The 13902-nt window shown below is 37.2% G+C and overlaps 2 protein-coding genes across 2 annotated transcripts in view; one reads left to right on the top strand and one right to left on the bottom strand.

The window, feature by feature from the left end:
- MRPL13 (mitochondrial ribosomal protein L13) overlaps positions 1–13593 on the bottom strand; it is a 16449-nt gene extending 2856 nt beyond the window's left edge. The window contains exons 1-3 of the mRNA XM_017746081.1: positions 13441–13593; positions 10580–10673; positions 8814–8874 (exon numbers count right to left, since the gene is read on the bottom strand). Of these exons, the coding sequence (XP_017601570.1) occupies positions 8814–8874; positions 10580–10673; positions 13441–13519 (234 nt within the window). The 5' untranslated portion in view covers positions 13520–13593. The remainder of the gene's footprint in view (positions 1–8813; positions 8875–10579; positions 10674–13440) is intronic.
- Positions 13594–13750: 157 nt separating this feature from the next.
- Positions 13751–13902, top strand: part of MTBP (MDM2 binding protein) — a 30960-nt gene continuing 30808 nt past the window's right edge. The window contains exon 1 of the mRNA XM_017746049.1: positions 13751–13865. Within this exon, the coding sequence (XP_017601538.1) occupies positions 13751–13865 (115 nt within the window). The remainder of the gene's footprint in view (positions 13866–13902) is intronic.

Below are 13902 nucleotides of genomic sequence, written 5' to 3'. Positions count from 1 at the left end.
ATCGCACCTGCCCTGCTCACCGGGAGCCGCCAGCGCCCCTGCCGGCTGCGAGCGGAACTGCACCCGAGGGGAAAGGGCCCGACAGCCGAGAAGGCTGGGACTGGGTTTGTGATTGTTTGCTGTTACTGCCATAGTTGTTGTTGCTTGTTTGACTGGTTATACACATATAGATATATAATAGTAAAGAACTGTTATTCCTATTTCCCACATCTTTGCCTAAAAGCCCCCTTGATTTCAAAATTATAATATCTCAGAGGGAAGAGGGTTGCATCTGCCATTCCAAGGGAGGCTTCTGCCATCCTTAGCAGACACCTGTCTTTCAAACCAAGACAATGTGGCAGACACATCTGCTGAAACAAACCAGGGAGGTAGAGCAGCTGGTCTATTTTGGTTGTAGATACTTCTGATTGGTGAATGTGTTCTGAATCTTATCTACATTACAAAAAGAACAATTCAGTAGCAAAAATGTGCCTATTAAAACAAATCACTCTGTGAAGAATGACTGATTTATATACTCAGGTTTTAACAATGAAGAAACACTTTCAATGTTGTGTACAGTCACTGCAGTACTGACAAATTCATGTTCCAACAAACTATCATGAAAACAGGACTTCAAGAATGATAATGGATAATGAATGTTCATGGATAATTGTATATTCAATAACAGGTTCTGCAGGTAAGTATCCAAAGGGCAATAAGCATAATCCAAGGCATGCTGTGATACATCTATTCTCCATGCTGCTTAAGAACTCATTTGCCTTTCCATGCCCCCTCACACATGCAAGAAGCTCATAACTGCAAGATCTGGAAGAGAAAATTCAGTTCACATGAAGTACAAACCATTTTTTACTAGCAGGCAAACCACAGAATGGTTTGGTTGGAAGGGACCTTTTAAGGTCATCCCATCCAATCCCCTGCAATGAGCAGGGAAAACTTCCTCTAGACCAGGCTGGTCAAAGCCTCCTCCAGTCTGGTCTTGAACACTTCCAGGGATGGCACATCCACATCTTCTCTGGGATGTCTGTTTCAGTCTCATCACCCTCACATAAAAAATTTCTTTTTTATTTACAATCCAAATCTCTTTCAGTTTAAAAGTATCACGCCTTGTCCTGTCACTACAGGCCTTGGTAACAGGTCTGTCTCCATCTTTTTTGTAAGCCGCCTTTATACACTTGAAAGGCCACAGTAAGCTCTCCCCAGTCATTCCTTCTCTAGGTTGAACAACTTCAACTTTTTCAATCTTTCCTCATAGGAGGGGTGTGCCATCCCTCTGATCATTTTTGTGGTTCTCCTCTGGACCTGCTCCAACAGGTCCATGCCTTTCCTGTGCTGGGGGCCCCAGAGCTGGACACAGTATTCCAGGTGGAGCCTCACCAGAGCAGAGCAGAGGGATAGAATTGCCTTGCCCACCTTGCTGGCCATGCTGGTTTGAATGCAGCCCAGGATTCTGATTTACTACAAGGTCATTAGTCCAACTACAGAACAGAAGGCTAAACAGGGAGCCAGGACACAAAAGGCAGGGCTGGAAAAATTCCTTCATTGTAACTTCTGCCTCAAAGACTCTTCTACAAGCCAAAACAAATCCAAACCCAGCTACTGGAAAGACCAAGTTTACATCCAACTTCTTGCCCAAACTTCTGCCTACAGCCAGAACTTCCTTTTCACTGCTGTGATGACAAATCAAAGAAGTGCATAAAGCACAGGCTTAAGTGAAGTTGTACAGACTGGTTTTGCACCTTGAGTACAGCTGTGTAACAGAAAAGGCAGATCCAACAGCAGGGTGTTAAGTAATGGTGTTGGAACCCTCGGCTCTTCTGTTATCTGAACTTGATCAAGTTTTACAAAAAATAGATCAACCCTAAATAAGAAAAGTATGGAACTGCAAATCTGCTACTAAACTCATTCTAAACCCAAACACAGATGCAATGCTCCCTGAAAACACACATCAGAACATGTTTCTTTCTGGAATTAACAATAAAAACTCTTTTTATATGCTTGCAATACACTTCTAATAAAAGAAACCTTATTGCTTTCTATGTGATTATGCTTATTTTGAGCTATTAAGATAGTGGGAGTTTAATTTTACATGAAAGTTAAAAAACCTAGTGATTTCTGTGAGATTTCAGACTGGTAAAGTGGTCCACCCATCCACAGGTCTCACTGCAACCTTGATGTCAGTTTAAAATTGACTAGCACAGCTTAACAGTTTATTCAGCTATTCACAGACTCCCACTGCCTCCTCCCCAAGTCCTTTATATTTAGTACCAGCAATGTGTTAAATTCCATATCCTCTTAAATACTTACCCCTAAAGACTATGATGGTTTCTCCATCAGGTAAAGACAGCCACCATCAGATGTATACAGCCAACCCAGCATTAGTATTTGGGGATTTTTATACTACTGGCATGCTGTTTGCCCTGATTTTTTTTTGAATTGCAAAATTCCTATTGGCTCTAATTGCAACTGTCATCTTGAATACTGCAATACCTTTTTTTTTTTCAGCTTGGCTGATTTATATACTCACAGCATAGACATGCTCTTAATAACACAGTTACATGACATTATTCTTTTAGTTTCCAATTTAAAGAGCTAATGAGAAAGAATCTGAAGGCAGCTTTATTAAAACTCTTGCACTTTCAGTCCCTTACAGCACATTAATACCTTTTATGAGTACAAATAAATTAAAATATATTTATTTGAAACACTGTGAGGCTTAAACATTTCAATTTTTTTGACAGGCTTTGGCTTACGTGCAACTTTTAGACTATGTCTGATGGAGACAAGTTCTGAGAAAGATTCTTTGCCAGATAAAACATACTTTAAAGATGAAAATCAACAGAGCAATACCACTCCTGGTACTGAGAAGCACAAAATAATTGGCTGAATTTCCAGAAGAAAGTCTACCCTAGCAGCTGAATTAAGTCCAATAATCAACAGGAAGCAACTCTAGAACATGGGAAGGACACATTGCTCCAGAGAAAACAAAGTGATTAATTACAAGGCATGCCAAAAAACCCCTAGAAGAATTTCAAGAGATACAGCAGTTACTTGGAGGCACAGTTTGATACCATATCTTCCTTCTACCAGTTCATGGTTTTCTGTTCTGCATACAACATGGTTCTTTTCACCACACATTATAAAATATAACACAAAGACCTTTCTCTTTCTACCTCTGACAGCAACAGTGAATATACTCAATACTGCCATCAGAATCATTTGGTCACAGAAAAATTAAACTTCCATGCATGTCATTTGGCTTTCCACTATATTTAGCACTTAAAAAAATGCAAAGCCTCATGTTTTCTTTAAATTATTAACTTGACTCAAAAATCAGGAATGGATTAAGACTTTTTAATACAAGCATTTATTTTTGTGTACTATGAAGAAAACGACCAAGTCAGCTGTAAGACTTATTCAGATCACCTAGAGGTTTCCAGATAACATGCCCCATAACAGTATTCTCCTCCCCATGCAAAACTAACTTGTGTACCTACTAATCCAGACTTTGAACTTTTGTTCTACTTAATTAAAAAACATTACTCCCTAGTAATAGAAGAAAATGCTACTACTAACTGTTCTAGCATGTACACATTATTCTATCAATTATTCCTTACTGATGCAAAGAAAATAGGTTCTCAAATACTAACAGCAAGATTTAACTGTGTTTTCTGCCTGAGCTTTTCTTCAAAAGACCATTATTAGGCAGATATAATGGCAAGTCTATACGTGCAAGCTGTTGCTAAAGGGCATTCAAAAGGAGAATGAGAACATTTTAAACTCCTTCACATCAGAGCCAGCAGCTGAACAAACCAAAACCCTGACACCCCTGGAGGCTCCCTCCGGGCACACTTCCATAGAGCTACCCTGCTTCACTTAATAATCTTCCCTAGCAGGTCACAGGCAATACAGCCTCTGAATACTGCAAAGGTCAATCCTCTCACTGAGCATGTGGTCTTAGCCAAATGTAATTTCTTCTTTTTCTTTTCTGGGGTCAAGTTTCTTATGCAGCCAGAAAAAAAAAAAAAAAAAGCCAAGTTTGCCTACCTTTCAAATAGGAAATCAAAGAAAAATTGATTGTAAACTCTGTCCTAACAGGATTACTATCTACTCCTATAGATTAGATCTGACAATATTACTTCGCAGGCATTTAAATGAAAAGTCATAAGATTTTTCCAGGAATGTTTTTCAAGTAATCTTTGCTCCCTCTCAAATCTGAGATTTAAAACTACATCTTTTAGTCTTTCTGTATCAAGTACCTAGAAGTCTAATTTTGAAAGAGCTGGTCTCATGCGCATCAGCAGTTTTCCAGCTAACTAAAACTTCCACAAGTTTTATTTAAAAAAAAGCCAAGAAAATCCCAAACCTCTACACATTCCAACCACCTACACCTCAAATAAAAAAGTTTACCTGTTTCCTTTATTTTCAAAAGATTGTCCTGGCAAAAAAAACCACACCAAACCTTTCAATCAGATTTTTTTAGCAACCTCCAACAGAGGTTAATGCTGCCTGCCCATTTATATCCTAAGGTATTATTCCTGCCATACAGAATATTAGTATTATATTAACCTGAACAACAGAGTGGCTGTTTTGAACTACAGCAATAAAGTTTCATGGTACACCTAAAGAACATATTTAACAGTTTTGCTTATGGGTGGTCCAAGAATTTACATTCAATCTAAGTCAGAGAAATGTGAACAAGCTGGGTTTTTTTCTTCAATAAGCACTTCTTAAAGTAGCCCAGCCAACTCCAATAGATGAGTACTATTCTCTGCTATTCTTCAGAAGAGCAGACAACTGAAAACACTAGAAATTAAACAGATTCAGAGACACTCCTCTCCTCATGACTCCTGAATGAACTCACACATATTTAAGGTAAAAATGTGCTAGACAGTACTTTTGATATCTTTTTGTCAACACACTAATTTTCACCCTTGCATAAACCCAAATTTTTCTGAAGTCCTGAAAAACTTGGCAAAATGAACAAGAAACTCTAAGCTCTGTACAAAACATCAACTACACAGACTTCTTTTTGCATTCACTGCCCCATATTAACATAAAACATACTTAGCAGTGGGAAAAAAAAAAAGTAGTACTTTTCCAATCTCAGGTACAAAATTATACATCAGAGATCAAACACATGAAGTTTTTTATTCCTTTCAACGAAGTAGAGAAGTCAGGGATTACAAATGGTTGCCATGGGAAGCTTTCAAGATCTGTCTGGATAAATCCCCAGCAGCCTTATCGGACCTAACAGGTGACACTGCTTCAAGTAGGAAGTTGGACTAGAGATTTCCTGAGGTTCTGTTCAATTTGAATCATCCTATGGCCCTTAAAAAAAGGCACATGTACATTCAAATTCAGCACAATCCCTCTGAAGCACTAACTACCACCTGCAAGAATATCAGGCTCCAAATATGAGAGATACAGTGGGGTCAGCCTCCATTAAGTGAGAGTATCAGATCATCAACCTTGGTGGTACCTTAAGAAGGAGCTAGAAATGGTCAGGGATGATACTACAGCAACCTTGTCTAAATTCTGACAACTACACATATGGCTTTCAGCCCCCCCACATAAGCATAACTATACCATTTTGCATCAAATTACAATCTTTTTAACCAGCCATTAGCTGTGAACCAGTTTTTCCTAGAAACACTTTGTATACTAGAAACAAAACTAACAGAAAAATATTTATCTTGGGGATTTGTATATTTGAATTTAGATATACGTAAGTCAAGACAGTGCTAAGCATTCCTACAGTCCTACTATACACACACACACTCAGGAAGTCTTACATAAACTGAAAATAGTCAAATCCACTGGAAAATCTCTATGTAGCACCGCACAAGTTTACAACATCTTTTTCCTTGGAAATAGTCTCTTCCATTAATTTAGTGCCTTAATTTCTGTAACAGCACTATTTCCAAAAGCAATGATGACTCATCTAATGAAGCACTACCAGGATGAATTAGCAGGAGCCAGTAAGTCCAAGGGCAGAGAAACAGCAGTAGCCTCTAAGACAAAAGTAACACTTTACAAAATGAACATTTGGATGCCACAGGAAGATACAGCCTGCTTCTTACAATCTTCCTAATTCCACTGGCTTCACAGGAACTGAATTTAATGTAATTGAAAGAAAAAGGAAGTGAAATAAAGTGATATATAAAAGTCTCCACAATAACGATGTGTCACTTAGATTATGATTTGAAGATCCGTATGTTACTCGGGCTGGCATTGTTCTCTTTACAGTACTACTTTTTCAGGTTTTAAAAGCTAGTTCTAAAAATAAAACCTGTTAATAAAACATCATCATAATTTCCATTTTTGTCATATCCCAATGCATTTCACACCAAAACAATTCAACTAGTAAACAAGTATTTCTAGCCATAAAAATCTGTTACAGCTACAAATACAGACTGTATCTTGCCAAATTACCATCCACTACTACTAATTATGACAAAAACACGTCTGAGATATCTTTATGAGACAACTGAATGCTTCATTTTCAATAGAATGACAGAGTTAATTGCTGAAGACTCTCCACCATTGTGTTAAAAAAAATAGTGTCTCTTGCTAAATGAGACCAAGACTTGAGCCACATCACCATTTCCTGAGCCTTTGTTCAACATGCCTCATTTTTGGCAATGCATTTAATCCTCTTCTGTTTGCAGAGAAATTCATCTATGAGTCTGGCAAGAAAAGAGGTATTTCAGAATGAATGCCAGAAGGTAATTGAGAGAACATCCCATTCTCATGTCCTAACAAGTTGTGTTACACTGCCTCCCAGCGCTCAGCATCTGCCTGAAGTTCAAATGAAATATACTGAAGAATCCATTTTAGACATGGAACTACCAGTAATTCCCAAAGGAATGACAACTATCTTGGAGGCTGCTTGCAAAACCATTTGTTTTGAAAAATTATAGACAGAACATTATATGGAAATGTAGGATTTAGTTTCACTTTATTTAAAGAAGGTGTGACAGTAAAAACAGAAACCAGGCAAATTCATATGGCGGATCACTTTTTTATTGAGTACTGGCACTTGTATAAGGCAGACTTGGGACAAACCAGGATTTCCAAATCATTGATATGTTGCTGTTGATTTATCTTCCTGCCCCTCTACCTTTACCTGCTGCTCTACAGTACCTAGCAGTGTGCAATAGGCATATGCCAAGGCCCAACATACTGCAAGAATTGCAGCTGTGGAAACACCTATGCAGAAAGTGGAAGATAAGATGGAGAAGAATCACCAGGAGCTCAAGGAGGAGATGAAAGAGTGCATTCTCCGAATCTCGGCAGTACAGATCACAGACTCTGCTACCAAATGCGGACGTTCCCCAGAGAGAAGGTACATCCCACAAAGTGGCTGTGGAATTTCCTGTGTGACATGAGGAGGTGGGGTGGACAACCCACTTCTGCTCTGGCACCTCTGTTCCTAGAGATGAAGATGCTCCCAGAGATGGGTGAAGAGAACCTTTGCTTCTGAACAGCTCATCCTTAAAATGGTACCCCATTAGCAAAGATTGGACCCTTGAGAACAGTTGTGGGGAAAGCTGTGAGTCGAGGGAAGGGACTTTCACATGCGAGCAGAGAACCAACCTGGGCGGCTGTGTCGCTGTGACATTGAAGCCATGAGAGAACTTCTTGTGGAGATGTCTCCATAGCATGAGCAAGAGAGACTCCTCTCCCTAAGTGAACTGAAAAAGATTATTATAGAGGTGGTAACCTGACTGAAAATCTCAAGGGTTGTCTTTTTGTGTTGTCAGTGGGAGAAGGGAGAAAGGTGGGGGGAACAAAAGTGTTCTGAAGGTTTAGTCTGACTTTTTTCCTTCCTTTTAGGTCTGTTAATAAACTTCTTTATATTCTTTTAAGTTTTGTGCCTGCTTTGCTTTCTCCTAATTCTTATCTCACAGAAGGAAAATAAGTAAGTAATGGATATTTTGAACCAAACCACTACATCTAGGAAAATGAAGAAACACTTTTATATTTTATACATAAAGTGGCCCATATAAAAGCATTTCAAAGTCAAAACTGAACGTAAGTATCTATTAATCTCTGTGGGTCTTGTATCATGCTCTGAAACATTAGTACTTAACGAGAATTCAGTCCTCCAATGCTGTCCATTCAAAACCCTAGTAGAAGTAATTCTACAACTGTGTAAGTCAACATGTCAAAATGGATCATGCCAATCTGGATCCCTATTTTTTTTATCAGTACAAACACATGAACACTGCATTTCAGAATTTAAACAGTCTAACATAGACAACAAAGATGCTTACGTTCAACATAACCATCGTTTCCATTTCCTTCACAGACCATGAATACACAGCATTGCAGAAAAGATTTAAAAAAACATCATCACTTAAAACCTCCTGTTGAATTTCACTGGGAAAAGAGGCAGATGCACTTTCTAACTTTTTTAAGATTAGCATTATTCTTGCTGGCTCTTGCAAAAGCAGTAGGGTCATTAAGCTGAAGTACAGTTTAGCTAACTCAAACTTATGGCAGTTCACTTATGAGAAAGGTCAGACCCCTGAAACTAAAAGGAAGTAAATAAGTGAAAAATTAGTGAAGCAAACAAGCTTGATTTGCTCCTTTGGACAGCATGGAAAAATGACAAAAATACACAACCTACAATCTAACCCCAGAAATGTTGTTTACAAAAATGGTGTCCCAAGCCAAGCTTCTAAGAACCATTAGTAGAATGTGTGTAATTTAACTTTAGATACCTAACTGATCCCATTTGTTTAGGAGAACTAATTAACTTGAAACCAACCAGTTTCACAAATGAAAGAGAAGAAGGGGAAAACACTTACAGCAGTTGGATCCTTCAAATGGAGTTGAGTGGCTGTCACTTGTTTGAAACCACCAGGATAACTAGAAAAACAAAGCAAACATACAAGCTGAATTCTTCACGCTCAAGCACGATGTTAACATAAGTATCACTACATCTTGAACGATGGTGTAATGGTATTATAGGGACTCAGAAAAGGAAGATGTTCTCACGAGGCCAAAAACTGTATTTTATTTATCCTGTCAACTATCTAATTTTAACACCACTTCTATGTTCTTATTTATTCACTTGAGTATGAAAAAGCTTGTGCTTCACAAGCAGATGGGTATGTTTTTAAAACTGCTTATCAAGTACACCATAACAGCTATACAATAAAACAGGAATAAGATATACAGAACTCTGCAATATTTCCAGATGATCAAGACTCACAACCAGTCTGTGGCTGACATAAGACACATCCATTTTGAACTGTATTTATTATTTTCTTGCTATAGTAAGACTTGGCATATCTACAGTAATAAAATTTTAGTTTTACTGCAATGGACCCATCTTTCTAAAGCCTATATCACATATTGAAGCTACAGTAATTCAGATTTATGCATAAGCTTTTAATGACCTGATAACATGCAGTAAGAAATTACATGGAAGTCAGGTAAAGCTGAGTTTCATTTTGATTGAATTACATCATTAGGAATCAGCCCAAGTGAAATCAAAATAAGCCCAGCATCATGAAGACATGTCCACTGAGCTGCATGGACTTAAATATTAGTTTTAAGTGTGCAATTTTTTTACTTATTCAAAACCAACTTAGATACTTATGCAAATGCTTTAACTTACATGTTAAGATTTTAGAGAAAATTTTAAGTCATAGGGGAGGTGGAGGAAAAAAAAAAGCACACAATAATTTCCATCAGCTCTCAACAAGAATTTCTCAGCAATTCAGCAATTTCAGGATTGCACCACTAGCACTAGCAAAATCAGCTTTCTCAATGTGATTTATCGATCTTCCAACTGGATGCACTGTGACATTTAGAGATTATTATGTAGTAGTAACACTACTGATCAGGAGCACTGAACTGATCACTGACACCCTGTCATTGATGATTGCAGTCTCTACTGTAAACAAGTTATGTCTGCCAGAATAATGTATTTTACACTACTGTATATAACAAGGTACTGCACATCAGTACAGCTGGAGAGTGTTTCATTTTTAAATTGTTTTTCCAATTTTTTCTTTTCATCCTCTGATTCAGTATTTCCTGCAAGGTAAATAGGTCCTAATAGGATAAAGTAATTGAAGTTGGTGACAATATATATATCTTAAATGTGTAGTGCCAATGAAATTACCTTTTATTACACAGTAAACAGAACAGCCCAGATCATTGAGTCCAGAGGTTAACACAAGACACAACCTGGCTCACCAATTCTGTTAACTTATTCAATTTCCCTGACTACTTTTGAGTTAATTTCCCTAGCAACATACACTGGGGATAAAAAAAATAATAAAAAAAATTAAAAAAAAACAAAAAACAAAACAAACAAAAAAAACCAAAACAAACAAACAAAAAAAAAACAAAAAGAAAGAAAAAAAGAAAGGAAGAAAAAGGTTTATGCCATTTTAAATATCTTAACACATGCAGACAGGCAAACAAACAAAAAACCCTAAAAGTTTAAGCCAGCATTCCCTTTTAAAGCAATATGCTAAAAAGGACTTCAACTATTAAGAAAATATGACATTAAATTTACCACAAGCTCATTACCAGAAGCTTTACTTACTATAAAGCTTACCCACTATGTGAAGAATACACTTTCTGTTCCCATTTGTTACCAGAGAAGGCAATATGTCTTGTATTTATTATGACAACATGATCTCCACAGTCATCTACAAGGTAGAAATAAGTGGAAAATATTGAAGAAAACCACAGAGGGAATCAACCAAAACAACTATTATGTGTACAATACATAGATAGTAGCACATAAATACACCTTCCATAAAACTCAAATTTAAAATCTGAGCTTTTAAAGTCAAAACATCCAAATCAGCATTTAAATACCAACCTTAATTACTATTTTTAGCACTATCAGTTTAGAAGGCAGGTGAGAAGGTAAAATACCATCAAGCCAGACGACTAAACCATTGCAATTATTCAGCTAAAATCTGGAAATCTGGCTTATGGGCAAATTTCTATCCTATTCAACACATTATGCTGCATATGTACCTATACTAAAAAAAAAAAAGAACCACAGAAAAAAAAGGTTAATTCCAAATGATCCTAAATATTTTTAATTTTACTTTTTCATAAAAACAGTATCTGTGCTTACTGAAGGATTGAACAATTTGGGTAAGTAAAATACTTCTATTACGTAGTTACACTTTCAGGCTAAATATATAAAAGAAACAAAAATACTGCATTGAGGGAAAGGCAGGGGGGAAAACCCTAAAAAACCAACTCTGTTGGGAGAACCCCCACATTTTCATCTATCAAACAGGAGTGAATGTTACACCATATACATGTATGTTTAGAGATATACCAGTAACTTTATTATCAGAAGTTTTTTACATGCAAAGTCTGTAATTCATCATCAACACCCTGCCAGAAACAGTTAAGTGGATCTTCTTTACTAATGAAGTGCTAAGAAAACCTGTATTATCTCAAAAAACCACGTAAATAGGAGAAAAGATGTAGTTTTTAATTTCAGAAGTAATGATCTTGATCAGCTGTATAAGCTGTAACCACACATTCAACTAAAACGAAAATGATTTGTCCAGTCCCATTTGCATCACCCTATTAGAACACAAGTATTTGAAGAGGCTCACCTGACTAAAACATTTTTGAGTCGGTAACAAAGCAGCTACACAAAGCAGGGCTTAAACTGACCATGCATTTTTTATAGGAGCAATTAATCAAAGCAATTTTCACACCTTATTTAAGGTTTTTTATTTTTTTTTAATCTTGTGTGCTTTTAATGCTCCACTTTCAATTACAGCTGAAGTGCAAATGCAATTTACACATCTTTGCTGTTGCAGCCTTTCACTGCTGACAGTTCAGCTCTAAAAATGCTCTCTGTCTACATAAATATCAGGGAACTGACACTGAACTTCATGACTTTTTGGTTTTTTGGCTGGAAAGATGAAAGAATAAGCTCATCTAAGAAAATTGTGGCCAACAGTTTTTCACTTCCATGAGCACTGAATTAACAAATATTAATACCATTTAAAAACAAAACAACAAAAAAAAAATCCCCATGATGTTATTCTGTATAAGGAGCTGTTATCTCACAGACGCTAAAATATTTCTTAGTTCAAAAAAAGAAGAAAAGAAGCATCAGGTACATCAACCACGAGTTCCTGCATACTTTGTCCTTCTAAATGTCTCAGCAGTAGTAACCAACCAATTGGTGCCAACCTGTGTAAAGCATTAGTACTGATTTACAGAATATTTTAAACCAAATAAAGTTGTCCTTCTTTCCAAGACTTTAAAACTTCACAGACATAGAAGTATCACAGTTCTTTCGCACAGGGCAACCGAAACATTTTCCTCTCAGTGTCTGCTTTATTTCTCAAGACAGCCTTAAGTCTCCAGTGACATCTTGTGGATACAGCAAAATTTACAACAGCAGAACTCTGACATTTAAAAGTCTCCACAACACTACAAATCCTACCTCCCATTACGAAATAGATCGAGTTTAATTTTGCTATGTACACTTTACATGTATGAGCAAACTTCAAGGCTTCCTTTATGTTTCAGCAATGTCTCTGGAAAAATTTGCATGGATATTACAGGAAACACTGTACCAGTGGTGTGAAGGATCAACTTTTTATTATTTATAAAATGCTTATCCCCATGAGACAGGCACTACAGCATTACAAGTAATGAACAAGATTACAGATGCATCTTTATAGCTGAATCTTCTAATCTGCAGAAAAACAAAATTACGGTTTTATTTAAACCATTAAATTGAAAGGTATCTTTCAACAATGATTGTTTCCCATTTAAGAATCAGACAGGTACCAATCTCCTCATCACAGAATGTATGAGGCAGGAAGGGACCTCTGAATGTCATGTCATCCAAACCCCGTGGTGAAAGCAGGACCAGCTTTTGAAAATCTCCACAGATGGAGACTTCACAACCTCTTGGGCAATGACTTCCAGTCACTCTCACAGTAAAAAATATCTTATCTGATGTTCAGAGCATCCTGTGTTTCAGTTTGTGCCCACTGCCTCCTGAAAACAGGACTTCTTTGCACCTTATTCAGAATGAAGCACTCCAAGACCCTGGTGCTGTGTACCTACTGAAAGGTAGCACTCAGATGTTTCATTACGTGCCCTGTGAACTAAATTTTTACATGTAAGATTAACATAACATGTTCTGAGGTTTTTAAAAAAATGAAAGAACAGCCCACTGTAATTCAGCTACTCAAAATGAATTTCAAAATCATAATATCCTTTATATATATTGGTAAAGAAACAACATTAGGTTGTGGAGGGGTATGACGGAAAAAGATGAGAAAGAAAACCAATTCATTTATAATTTACAAACAATTGAGAAATGTAATCCTTTATAGCAGGCTTGATTTTAAAACTGAAATTGGAAAAAACACGCATGTGAAAAAAAGCAAATTTGCTCTCATCCATTGCAATACTCACTTAGTGCATGATAAATAGGTTTATGTCTGCCTTCGAGTCTCATTACAGTGGCAGCTGCTATTTTTCCTGGGGGCTGCATCTTCGCATCGAGGAGGTACCAGGCTCTGGCAAAAGTAGCCCATTGCTGAAAAGAAAGAGGGTCGGTACTTATCACAGTAAAAGCTCACGCTACCATAATCTAGCTTCATTTATTAGACCAACACTTCTTTTACCTTCAAAAATACTAGAAGAAATATTCAGCACCACCCCCTTCAAATAACCTTTAAAAGGACAGAGCACTGCGATACACACACTGCAGTGCGATGTATACATGTGTAACACCACCGAAAGGTTACCGGCCCTGACGGCTTTGTTTCAAAAACGCAGATCTCCTGCTGCAAGCTTCCATTATCGCTACTTGAACTGCAGCATATTTAACGCCCAAGGTCTCTCTCCCTCCCGGTGAAGGGCACGGCTCCCCCA

Source organism: Corvus brachyrhynchos, unplaced genomic scaffold (assembly GCF_000691975.1).
Source record: "Corvus brachyrhynchos isolate BGI_N302 unplaced genomic scaffold, ASM69197v1 scaffold28, whole genome shotgun sequence".
NCBI classification, from domain to species: Eukaryota; Metazoa; Chordata; class Aves; order Passeriformes; family Corvidae; genus Corvus; species Corvus brachyrhynchos.
The sequence above is the reverse complement of the archived record's forward strand: the minus strand, read 5'-3'. Positions and strand labels throughout refer to the sequence as shown.